The sequence below is a fragment of the Hyaena hyaena genome, unplaced genomic scaffold (genome assembly GCF_003009895.1).
Source record: "Hyaena hyaena isolate Hyena2069 unplaced genomic scaffold, ASM300989v1 scaffold_214, whole genome shotgun sequence".
Lineage (NCBI taxonomy): Eukaryota > Metazoa > Chordata > Mammalia > Carnivora > Hyaenidae > Hyaena > Hyaena hyaena.
Genome location: NW_024080842.1, coordinates 2,009,173 through 2,021,344, shown reverse-complemented (window position 1 = coordinate 2,021,344; position 12,172 = coordinate 2,009,173). Strand labels below are relative to the sequence as shown.

Sequence of the window (12,172 nt, the reverse complement as noted above, 5' to 3'; positions counted from 1 at the left end):
AAAACTTCCAGTTATAAAATACTTACATCACAGAGATGAAAAGTACAGCATAGTGAATATAGTCAATAATACCGTGATAATGTTGTATAGTGACAGATGGTGACCACACTAATCTGTGGTGAGCATGAAATCGTGTATAGAATTGTCAAATCCTTATGTTCTATACCTGAAACTAATACCACATCGTATGTCAGTCAACTACACTTCCTTTTTTTTTTTTTTTCATTAAATGTTTATTTTTTGAGAGAGGGCAAGTAGGGGAAAGGCAGAGAGAGGGGGACAGAGGATCGGAAGCAGGCTCTTTGCCGCCAGCAGAGAACCCGATGTGGGGCTTAAACCCAGGAACTGAGATCATGACCTGAGCCGAAGTTGCAGGCTCAACTGACTGAGCCACCCAGGTGCCCCCAATTTTTTTTTAAACAAAGTCCCTAGAATAGGTAAGTCAACTTGTTTTTCTCCAAACTGCAGTTAATCTGGGATGGCTTCCCAATCAAGAGGTAGGTCTAGACAGACTTCAACCCAACCCAAAGGCTGGGAGAACCCTAAAAATGGTGCTGTCAATTGGTAATGTTTGTAAGCTTTGTAGGTTCTGAAATCTTGCTCATCCCAGATGAAATGGGACTACAGTTCCACTACTGAGTTTCACCTTTAGTTCCTTTTTGCTTTCTCCTTGTCCTCCTGAACTTCACCTCTAATGATTTCTTCCTGTTTTTTACTTTTATTTTTTATTAAAAAAATTTTTTTAATGTTTATTTTTGAGAGAGACAGTGTGAGTGGAGGTCGGTGTGGGGGTGGGGGGAGCACAGAGGGAGACCTAGACATAGAATCCAAAGCAGGCTTCGGGCTCCGAGCTGTCAGCACAGGGCCAGATGCAGGGCTTGAACCCATGAGCTGTGAGATCATGACCTGAGCTGAAGTCAGACTCTCAACCAACTGACTACCCAGGTGCCCCCTCTTTTTTACTTTTAACTGGAGGAATGTTTTTACCCCTTAACCCAAGCCCTTGCAATACAGTCAAGAAAGAAAGCCCTTCACTTCATTTTTGCAACCTAAAGAGCTTGTTTGAAGTGACATATTGCCATCACTGAACTCAGTGACTTTAATAAACATTTATTATAGTGCCCCACATCAAAATCCATATCTCAAGCAAGGGTGACTTTTTTACTAAGTAATAGCCAGAAAATTATTGATCCCTGATGTCTAATTTTTTATTTTTAAATTTACTTATTTTGAGAGAGAGGAAGAGAGAATCCCAAGCAGGCTCCATGCTCAGTCCAATGTGGGGCTCAAATCCATGAACCTTGAGATCATGACCGAAGCTGAAACCAAGAGCCAGATGCTTAACCGACTAAGCCACCCCGGTGCCCTTCTTTCTTTAGTTTAAGTAATCTCTGCACCCAAGACAGGGCTCGAACTTCTATCCCCAAGATCAAGAATCACATGCTCTTGGACTGAGCCAGCCAGGCGTCCCCTTGATGTCTAATTTTTTTTTTTTGTTTATTTCGAGAGAGAAAGAGTACGCATGTGTGCATACACAGGGAAGGGGCATAGGCAGAGGGAGAGGGAGAATTGCAAGCAAGCTCCATGCTGTTATAGAGCCCCACACGGAGCTCCATCCCACAAACCATGAGATCATGACCTGAGCAGAAAGCAAAAGTTAGGCGCTGAACTGACTGAGCCACCTAGGCATCCCTGATGTCTAATAGTAAATAAGCTGTAGTAAGAGGCTTTGCAAATACAGGCCCTGAGCTTGGTTAATGAACTGAATCCCCAGCTGAACCCTGTATAAGGAATGCCACAGAAGTAGGGCCCTGCTTAGGACCTTTGTTTTACAGCTTTCGGACTTGTTTTTAGTTACTAGGTTTTTAAGCAATGCCTTACCTTTATTTTTTTCAAGTTTATTTATTTATTTATTGAGAGAGAGAGAGAATGCATGCATGCGAGCTGGGGAGGGGCGGAGAGGAAGGCAGAGAGAATCCCAAGCAGGCTCCCCACTGTCAGCACAGAGCCCAACGCAGGGCTCAAACTCCCATGAACTATGAGATCATGACCTGAACCAAAATCAAGAGTCAGAGGCTTAACCGACTGAGCCACCCAGCACCGACTCACCTTTGAATCAGAAGGATGGTGGCCACCACCCAAAGGGCTTCATTTACATTTATGTTCCTTCCTAGGAAGGTGCCCTATTCCCAAACAAGGTGTCTTTCACATTATGCAGGGGCTGTGATTCTCGGATTACTTGTACCTTTAGTACAAATACCAGTCTAGGAGAGCCTGGGTGGTGCAGTCATATCATGACCGTCTATGGTCTGTGGGTTTGAGCTCCAAGTTGGGTTCTCTGCTGTTGACATGGAGCCCACTTTGAATCCTGTTTCTCTCTCTGCTCCTCCCCTGCTCAAGCTCTCAAAAAGAAAAAAAAAAAAAAGGTGGGGGGCACCTGGGTGGCTCAGTTCATTGGTCTCTTGGGCTCAAGTTACGATCTTATGGTTTGTGAGTTTGACCCCTGAGTCAGGCTCTGTCATTGCAGAGCCTGCTTGGGATTCTCTCTCTCTGCCCTTCCACCATTTGTGCTCTCTCTCTTTCAAAATAAATAAAGTTTTTTTTAAAAAGTTTAGAAATTTAAAAAAATATATATAAATATTAGTCTAGTTGAAGATAAGCAAGCTAAATAAACTTAGCTTTATTTTCTTAGCATTTGCTCCTTCATTGCACTATTTCTATCTTCTTGATAGAAAAAATGAATGCGAATAATTTGAGTCCATAGGTAAATCTGTATTTGATGGATCCCCTCATAATAGAACTGTGATTGCTTTTGTTAAAAGAGCTCGCTCAAAGCTTGTCATTCAGCACGTTGTTAGTGTTTTAAACTTTTTAAGTTTATTGAGAGAGAGCGCGCATGCTCATGCGCCCATGTAAGGGAGGGGCAGAGAGAGAGGAAAAGAGAATCCCAAGCTGTCAGCGCAGACCCGGACACAAGGGCTCAGTCTCTCGAACAATGAGATCCTGACCTGCGCCAAAATCAGGAGTTGGCCGCTTAACCGATTGAGCCATCCCGGCACCCTGAGCATGGAACTCTTGATCTTGGGGTTGTGAGTTTGAGCCCCACACTGGGGGCAGAGTTTACTTTAAAAAAAAAAAAAAAAATCAAAGCTTCCCAGGAGATTCTGGTGCTTACTAGCACTAGAGCACCTTGATGTAGATAAAACCAACTGGTTGCCCTGTTTTTCACACATCAGTGGAGTCAACGTTGTATCAGTCCTACTCCCGTCTGCCCGGAAGTGGTTTGCAGGCAAATTAGGCTTTGGTACTTAGCGGATTCTCGAGACTTTGTATGAAGGGAATGTTCTATTATCGTCATTAATTTCAAAGTCCAAGAAATTTCTAATGAGCAAAATCAAAATGACTGCTGGATGATAAAAATGGAACTTGACACTCAAGTTTTTCAAAGACCAGGTTAGCATTTTATTTTTCTATTCCCGACACTCAAATTCATAGGGGGTGAATGATAATAGAACATAATCAAAATAACATACAAACAAAATTCAAGAACATTTAGCTATCTACTGCAGCTGTTCTTTGTAAAATACATAAAGGTAAACAAACATCTTTATATAAATTATGCTTAACAATCTGTATACACTATAAAACCATTGTTAAAGTTCACACTGAGATGCTAGTGCAAGCAGTGGTGTACAAAAGTGCAAACAAGGTTAGTGATGAAAAACTTCTCACTGACTTACCACTTCAACATACTCTGCATTCAGTCAAATACTGAAGGCCTCACCATGGAAAACACTTTGATCACTTTTAAGGAACCTGACGACATTCACCCTGAGCGCTCTGGCCTCAGCATGACAGCTGATGATGAGTTCAGGTTAGGAGCAGCACCAGGGAACAGAGAAACCCACGTGAAGTTGGCCATTGTGATGTGAATCTTTACGCTTGATAATGACCACAATTCCAAAGGCAACTTGTATGTCAAAAGCTGTAGAACTATCACCCCCCTGTGTCACCCCCTGAAATATCTAAAACTGAAGTTAAATCCTCCCTTCCCCATTTAAGATGTATGCTGAAGAATTCAGCCACTCCAGTACAGCTTTTCTAAAAATACTTCTCTGTGAAATCACGCAAAATTCTACCCTAAAATCTATTTGGTTGGGGACACTCCTGAAACAAAGTTTATCTCGGATAAATTTGCTGACTCTACTTGAATTAGTTTTGATTCTATTTAAAAGTGAGGTCAAAGCCCTGAACAATCTATCAGTGGTATTAAATGCATTAGTTATTTAATGTTCTAAAGGACGAGGACAAAAATTCGCCGGTTCAGAACTGCATCTTCACCAGGCCCCGCAGATTCCCTGCTGCAGGTATGGTGTGTGCGTGTGTGAGGGGGGAGGGTTCCAGGGTCAGGAGCAGAGACCTGGTGTTTAACAAAATCCCTATCACTTTATACAGAGGCACAGTCCCATATTCTAAGACCCATTAATTCTTGATTGCTTCTTGTTGTTGTTGTGTTTAAAAGCACTAAGTTGCATTTCAAAAGAACAGCGATGGAAGAATCACCATGTAGTTTTGAGTATTTAGACCTCAACTGATAGTGTTTTCTGAACTCTTACACTGACAACAAAAAAATGTTTATAGAAAACATTTAATCCTCTGTTAATTTTGCATTAAGGAATTTATATTTGCCAACCTCTATTTTTTTCATGCTTTCTTGGAGGTTTTTTTGTAGCTTCACCAACTTTTACCTAGGTGTAAAGGGATCCAAACAGTATACTCTAAATAAAATGAGCACAAGATACCTTGAAAGAGTTCACCTGACATTAGCTATTCTCATTGTACACCGGTCAAAACATAGGTGGCAGTAAAGCCTTGCAAACTTTCATCACGTGACTATTAAGACTGAAATGCTGCACTGAGTCCCAACCAGTGCAGCTTCAGAGCAGTAAACCTTTCTCCTGAAACTCTCAAATCCTACCAACTAGAATTCTTCTTTTAACGATGGAACTTGTGAAAATGCTGGGTTTTGAATGTGGCTGATAAAGTCATTTTGCAGAAGGCAACCAACACTATTGTGGCTGTTACCCTATGTTAATGATTTATAAGTAGCTGACGTTCTGGAAAGCACTGTAAAGAAGTGTGAGCCCACTGGAAACTAACAAGAAACAACACTGTAAACCACATTAAATCTGTACATATGAAACTAAAATTGACATCTATGTAGGCAGTATCTGAATTCATACGTCTTTGGCACTCAAAGATACTGGGTCAGTCAAGCCAATGGTGAAGAATATTTTTTCATATACTTTAGAAAATGTTTTGCCCCAATTTTTGAAAATGCTGGGATCTCCATTCTAAAAATAAGAGAGAAAGACAAACTGGAATAAATTTAAAAAGCTATTTGAACACATAATTAACAGCAGTCACTGAAGCAGGTATGGGGTTCAGAATTTCACTAATGAAAAAGTGGGCTGAGAGTATTTTAGAGTCTTGTAGAGTTTTAGATTTTAAAACCTCTTTTGAGCAGTGCCTCATTTCTATGGAATTCAATCTTGTACATGTCAGTGTTAACAATTACACTTCACACCTTACAGTGTAAGGTACAACAGTAACCTATGTCCCCGGAATACTCCACAGGTGGGCCCACTTGCACAGACACATGCACAGTACAGGTTTCCCCATGTGCTTCTGTTTTTTGCCCTTCTCTTAATTTGCTTCTCTTGAAGGGGAGCAGTGTGAGGAGCTGGAAGAGGGAGAGGGTTAAGCCCAATGGCTTGGAGCCTCTGCAGGCCCATCTCCCTGGAGCTGCAGGAAAGCTGGGTGCTGCCAAGCGCAACTTCATTTCTGGATGTTCATACCATAAGAATCTTACATTAATGGAAAAATACCCACAGTTGAGCTGTGGTCCACAAAGTGACTTATTTCTTTGATCCCAGTGTCAGAACTAGAATTAGAATTCTGGGACAAGATTATCTGGTACCGGAAAGCATTTTTCCTCTTTAGAGAAACCAGTAAGCTTTTTCCTTTATACCGGTTTATGATACAGGTAACTGACTTCAGTAACACAATATAAGGAAATACTTGAAGAAAAGGCCTATCCTTGTTGGTGCTGAAGACAGATACCAAAAATGAGAGGCATTTACTTTTAATAAGGCCTCCTTTTGTTTAGTCAGGACACCTGAAGTTGAGTACTCTATTTACTAAATTATTTAAGCAAGCTCTACACCCAACATGGGGCTTGAACCCACAACCCAGAGATCAAGAGTCACATGCTCTACTCAACGAGCCACCCATGCACCCCTCAAAGTACACAGGTGGCAGAATAAGCCAACAGTACTTTGTACTTTTCCCATGGTGCCACTGATGATTCAAAGCAGGGAAGAAACTTGTCTTTTTCTTTTGGAAGGAAGCTTAGAGTGAAATGGAAGAGCCAAATTACTAAAACCAAATGTGTCGAATGATCTTGTTGGTTTAGTTATCTGGTCACTCCTTCCAGTCATATTCCCCAATCCTCATCTATCTACCTCATATGTTATCCTATTGATGACAAAAAAGGACTATAATACATGATTTGGAAAAGATATTAAAATTATTCTTGATGGAACTGGAGCAATCTATTCTCAAGGAGACTGGTTAAATAGACTATAAAATCTTGGTTTATAACCAAAAAAGGACTATCTTAAGTTTGGGAGTCTTTAAAAATACATATTTGGCACTTTCAGCTTATTTCAGTAAGATGAGAATCTCGGGGGGGGGAACCTCAGTTAGAAAATTAAAGTGATTTAAAAAGCTAACTAAAATTTTGCTATTAAGTTTATCAGACTTGCAGACACTATCGTACCGCAAGAACTACCTCTAAAAACAAAAGCCTCTGTGCTATAAAGAGCGGAAAGCAATTAATATAAATGAAAATTAAATACAAGCATTCATTTATTTCTACTGAGAAATAAAATGTGCCAAACAATGTAGAAGAGCTATAGCATAGGCCCAGAGTCCCCACTCATCTCTGACAACTGAAGTGGAAGAGGCTTTCTTTTTCCTTGCACCTGCAGGCCTCCACAATGAAACTACATGCAAGATCCTGCTTGTGGCCCGCCCTGAGAATACCATTATGTAAAGGGACTGGGGAGTACCTCTAGACATGGGGAGCCTGGTGCCTGTCACTGCTTTTGGTGAAAAGGCACAAATCACCAAACTGGGCACCAAGAAGTTTGGAAGCTTCAGAATTAGACTAGAATGGAGCCATAGGGCCTGTCATACCCCAGATTAACCTTGTGTTGTACCGGAAGGTGTGCTTTTCTTCAGAAGGCCGATCCCACGGCAACTAGGACATGGGCCCCATCAGCACTACTAACGGTAGCATTACTGTTAAAAATACACATGATTCAGAGATAAATGTGGTATAAGGTGCAACTGAACACAACCTGTCTCCTGGTAAACGCAAAAGCCTCTAAGGACTTAAACACTTCTAAAAATTCTGAAGCATTCTTCTTTCCCCACAGCTTCCTCCTATGTATGACATTACTCACAATTTTTAGAGCATACTAGCTGGATACGACATATTAAAATGAAACATCTGCCCAACAGATGCCAAACATTAGGGGTTGTTTTATTGCATGACGTTTGCATACGAAAAAATATTGAAAACTGTAAGGCATCATGCAATCATCAATAAGCTAATTATTAACTATATACTTAAGAGAGGTGGACATATAATCAAAATTTAAAAACTAGTTCCAAAATAGTACATAAAAATTTAACACGATGAGCTTTTAGATATGGTTTATATTTGTAGTTTCACATTGTTAAAAAGTGCTTCAAATGTACTGCTGGAAAGTTCTTTACAAATGGCGCTCGGGGTAATGGCAGATTATAAACTGTAAAAACTAATTTTTATGGAATTAGAAAGCTAACATTGTGATATTCAAACTTACATTGAATTGGTTTTTAATTTGCACTCAAATTAACTTGATATAATATTAATAATCTAAAAAACATCTGTTTTCTAACCAACAAAAGTCTATTGAATTCAAGTTATGCAAGTTGAGTGAGCAAATCTCTGAGTAGGCCTGAATGGTGAGACCTGGAACCGATGTGGGTCGTCGTTAATCAATGTACTGGGCCATCCAGCGGAAACCTTCGCCGTAACCTTGCCTTTTAAGCACACTGCACATGAAAACTTCTAAGGGTCGGGCGTTCAGTTCTTTCAGAGATACACTGCCCTAGAAGGGAAGACAGACATTATGGTGAATGACTCCTTTAGGAAAGAAAACCTCCACTTTATAGCAGAATTGCGGCTTAATTATGTTTCCCATAAGCATGAGCTTTGACATTTTTGTTATTACCAGGAAAAGGTTTCATTCACTGGTAGAAAGAAAACCCATGAGGATATTTAAAAAGACCAAAATGTAGAAATGACAGTTTAGAAACTAATGTTACAGGTCAATTATACCTCAAAAAAAAAAAAAAAAAAAAAAAAAGGCAGGCCACCAGTTGGGCTAATAATAACCAAGATTACTATTAGCACTAGTATCGGAATACACTGTTTCAGTAGATAAAACTAAAACATGAAGTTAAAAGATACTTAGGCTATCAAATGAAATATTCACACTTATCCAAAAAAATTATTTTATTTACCTTTCCTGTTGTCTGACCATATAAACCAAACATCTCTCGCAACCTCTCTTCACTGATGGCTTCAGGTCTGTCAATCTTATTCCCAAGAATCAGTATTGGCACGTTAGCAATGGTTTCATCTGTCATTAGTGACTGAAACAAAACAAAACAAAATGAAAGACAAGATGTTGATATGAAATCGTCTAAAGGGCTCATTATGGCAGGACCCCAAATGAATACCAAGGACTCATTATCGTAGCATGTCAGTTTTGTCAACTTTGTTTGGCAAACTTTTCCTGTATTTGAAAGTGAGCTCAGAGGCAACTAAGTGGCTCAGTTAGTAGAGCATGTGACTCTTAATCTCGGGGTTTTGAGTTCGAGCCACACCTTGGGTGTAGGGATCACTTAAAAAAATAAAATCTTTAATAATAAAATATAACAAAAATAAAGGAAGCTCAATGAAAGCATTAGCTCAATTCCTCTGTTTCCTTAAAGCTCCTTCTGTAAATGCTCAACTCTACTGACTCTGTGAATCACTAAGGTACCAAAATGAACACCTTGAAGGTGGCAGAACTGGTTTCAATTTTAGTTCTGCTCGTTATGAATTGTGAGATCTTGGATAAATAAGCCTCAGTGAAGTTCAAAGAGAATTTGGAATAGTAGCACCTACCTTACGGAGTTGATTTGAAAATTAAACGACTTAACATCCACGTGCCTGGCACAAGGTAAGTAGTCAGGAATTCCCTGACCCTGTTCCATGACCACAGGACCTACCTGGACTTTTCCACATGAACAATTATTTATTTGCCTGCTATGGGAAGAGGCACGGTCAGGTCAAATCATGCAACTGCTTTCTCTGTGGTCCCATATCTAGCCCTGGCCTTCCCTGCTGTTCATGAATCTCTTCAGGGAGCATCTGACCTGGGAGAGGGGAGAAATGGCTACACATGACCTGCTCACTCCTGGAAGTGGTGACAAAGATAGTATGTTATACCATTTCCAGGTTCCGGACAATTCCCAAAGCAAACGGCATACTAGCATGAACTGGGACTCAAGACCAAGCCACTCCAGGTATGTTGCAGACTTGAAATAAAATACAAGGCACACTGCACAAAGTGAGCTTAGGTCTTCGGGAAGAATGTCTGTGTTAGCACTTCCTCCACAGCTACAATTCTTCTAAGCTATTGTCCCTGCCTTCCTAGTAATCACTGAGCTCCACAAACTGCCAGGAGTTGTAGCAGAGGCTGCATAGAAGCTGCACTCTGATACTTCGATCTCCAACCTATTTCCTTAAGCTTACCAGAACGATTCAACTATGTTTAGTTTCAGTTAACTTACATCAAGTTCTTCTTTTGATTCTAACAGCCTTTCATGGTCTGCACAATCCACCAGAAATACAATGCCATTGATAGCAGGAAGGTAGTTTTTCCACACTCTTCGAGCTAACAAAAACAATCAGGAGTTAGATTTTATTTGCTGGTCAAACCTAGCAGATGGTTTGATGGAAGAGTCCAACAAGATACCCAGTTTTATTATTCCTTAGATGCTACTACTTCACTATGTAATCAAGTTAATCTTTAACCTGGTGTTGCCAAATCTTTCCAGAAGACCAAGGAGGGCTTTCCTTGATGTGAGCAAGTCAAATATTTCACTCTGTCCCAATTTTCCCATGTGAGAAGGGGAATTAATATTTGCTACCGATGGACAATGATGCACATGAAGTTCACTGGATGACTGCTACAATTTTTATATGTGGTATTCATTTTTTGACATTTCTAGTTTATCAGTTTTTTGGCCAATGATAAATCTGTAGTCAATGTCAGAAGGAAATCAGTATTGGGTACAGATTTGTTAAAATAATAAAAGCTAACTATGTAACAGAAATTAACTAAAGTCGATGACACCATTAAGGTAATTTTTTCCATGATGGTTTAAAAAAAAGATTTAGGGGTGTCTTATGAGTAAGCAACTTTTTCTGACTTCAGTTTTATGACATATCTTAAAAACAATACAGACATTAAGTCTCAGACAAACTCCATTAGGTTCCAATTCTCTCTAACTATTATATTCTGGAAAGTACTTCATATATATTTCAAACAATTATTATGTCTCAAAATGTGCATTCACTAGCCACAACCACTCAAAATCTTTTCAACTGTTTGTCCTAAGAGGTTTTTAGAATGCCCACCAATAATACTCATTATTTATGAATTACCACGTGCTCGGTACTGCCATGTCTTTTGGGGGACATAAAAAAATGGATTTTATTTCCAGAAAGTTTAGTAGAAGAGATAACATAGTCTTTTCCAAACTTGTAGACGTTTACACAGATGCACTAAGCGCCATGGAAGTACTATGGACAGCACTCACAGGTGAGAGTGGCTTCTCAGGGGTGGCAGCCACACTTAAACTGGGCCCTGAAGGTGGGTTACTCATGTGCAGATGGGGGTGGTGTGAATTAAAAACATAGAGGTGGGAGAACACCAAGGGGTTTGGTTTGGTTGGAGTAAAGAGAATAGGAAAGGGAGCAGCGGAAAATAAAGACAAAAAATAAAGTGGGATCAGATCACACAGATCCTCGATGTCAGGTCAACGAGCTTGGTTTTTATTTGCAGGTCACTCAGCAAGTTTTTAATGCACAGCAGTAACGTCATCATAATGTGATTGTGACAATCAGTGAGACGTAGACTGGAGCAGACAACAGAGGCTAAATTTTGTTTACATGCTTTACACCAAAAGCAATTCAGATTTAAATTGACCAGGGGTATCATAAAAATCACTTTGCTTTAAAGCTTATCTGGGGGTAATAATTTTAAAATTTTAAGTCTACTCTGGCCTTTCTTGAATAGAATGAGATTTCATGCACTAGAAAATAACGGCCACATTTTTATTATGCTAAAATAAAGCTATTTACAAGAGTCATAGAATCTTACCTTGAACATGTCCACCCAGATCAAAAGTTGTAAAAGTCATGCCGGCAATGGTTAGTTCTTCGGAAGCTAAATAATAATACAAAATATTTTTACAACAAGAAAATCAGATTCTATTCATGGTAGATATTGCTAATTAGGTTTACTTTAACTGCAAATAAGTTCAAATCAAACATTTAGGAATTTATAAAAGAATTTGTTGAGGCGCCTGGGTGGCTCAGTCGCTTAAGTGTCTTTTGATTTCGGCTCAGGTCATGGTCTCACAGTTCATGGGTTCTAGCCCCACATTAGGCTCTGCGCTGAGCCTGCTTGGGATTCTCTCTCTCCCTATCTTTCTCTGTTCCTCCCCCCATTTGTGTTTTCTTCATCTCTTTCAAAATAAATAAAAAAATAATTTGTTGTAATTAGATATACTCCAGTTTATAATGACAATATAACACAAGTAATGGTAATAATCTAGTATTCACTATCCACCACAAACCCAACATTTACTTGTTTTTCCTTCTCTAGTTCTCCTGAAAATATTATCTATTCAGGTAATTATTTGCTGTGAATTCAATTCAATTGTGAACTGTTGCAATCAGGAAAAAAATAATTTTTTCTGTAATTCACTTTTTTTTTTTTTT

At 39.5% G+C, this 12,172-nt stretch overlaps 1 protein-coding gene across 1 annotated transcript in view; it reads right to left on the bottom strand.

The window, feature by feature from the left end:
* Positions 1-3,438: 3,438 nt before the first annotated feature.
* SAR1B (secretion associated Ras related GTPase 1B) overlaps positions 3,439-12,172 on the bottom strand; it is a 25,202-nt gene continuing 16,468 nt past the window's right edge. Inside the window, exons 4-7 of the mRNA XM_039242305.1 lie at positions 11,550-11,615; positions 9,955-10,058; positions 8,638-8,769; positions 3,439-8,222 (exon numbers count right to left, since the gene is read on the bottom strand). Coding sequence (XP_039098236.1) covers positions 8,106-8,222; positions 8,638-8,769; positions 9,955-10,058; positions 11,550-11,615 — 419 coding nt within the window. The 3' untranslated portion in view covers positions 3,439-8,105. The remainder of the gene's footprint in view (positions 8,223-8,637; positions 8,770-9,954; positions 10,059-11,549; positions 11,616-12,172) is intronic.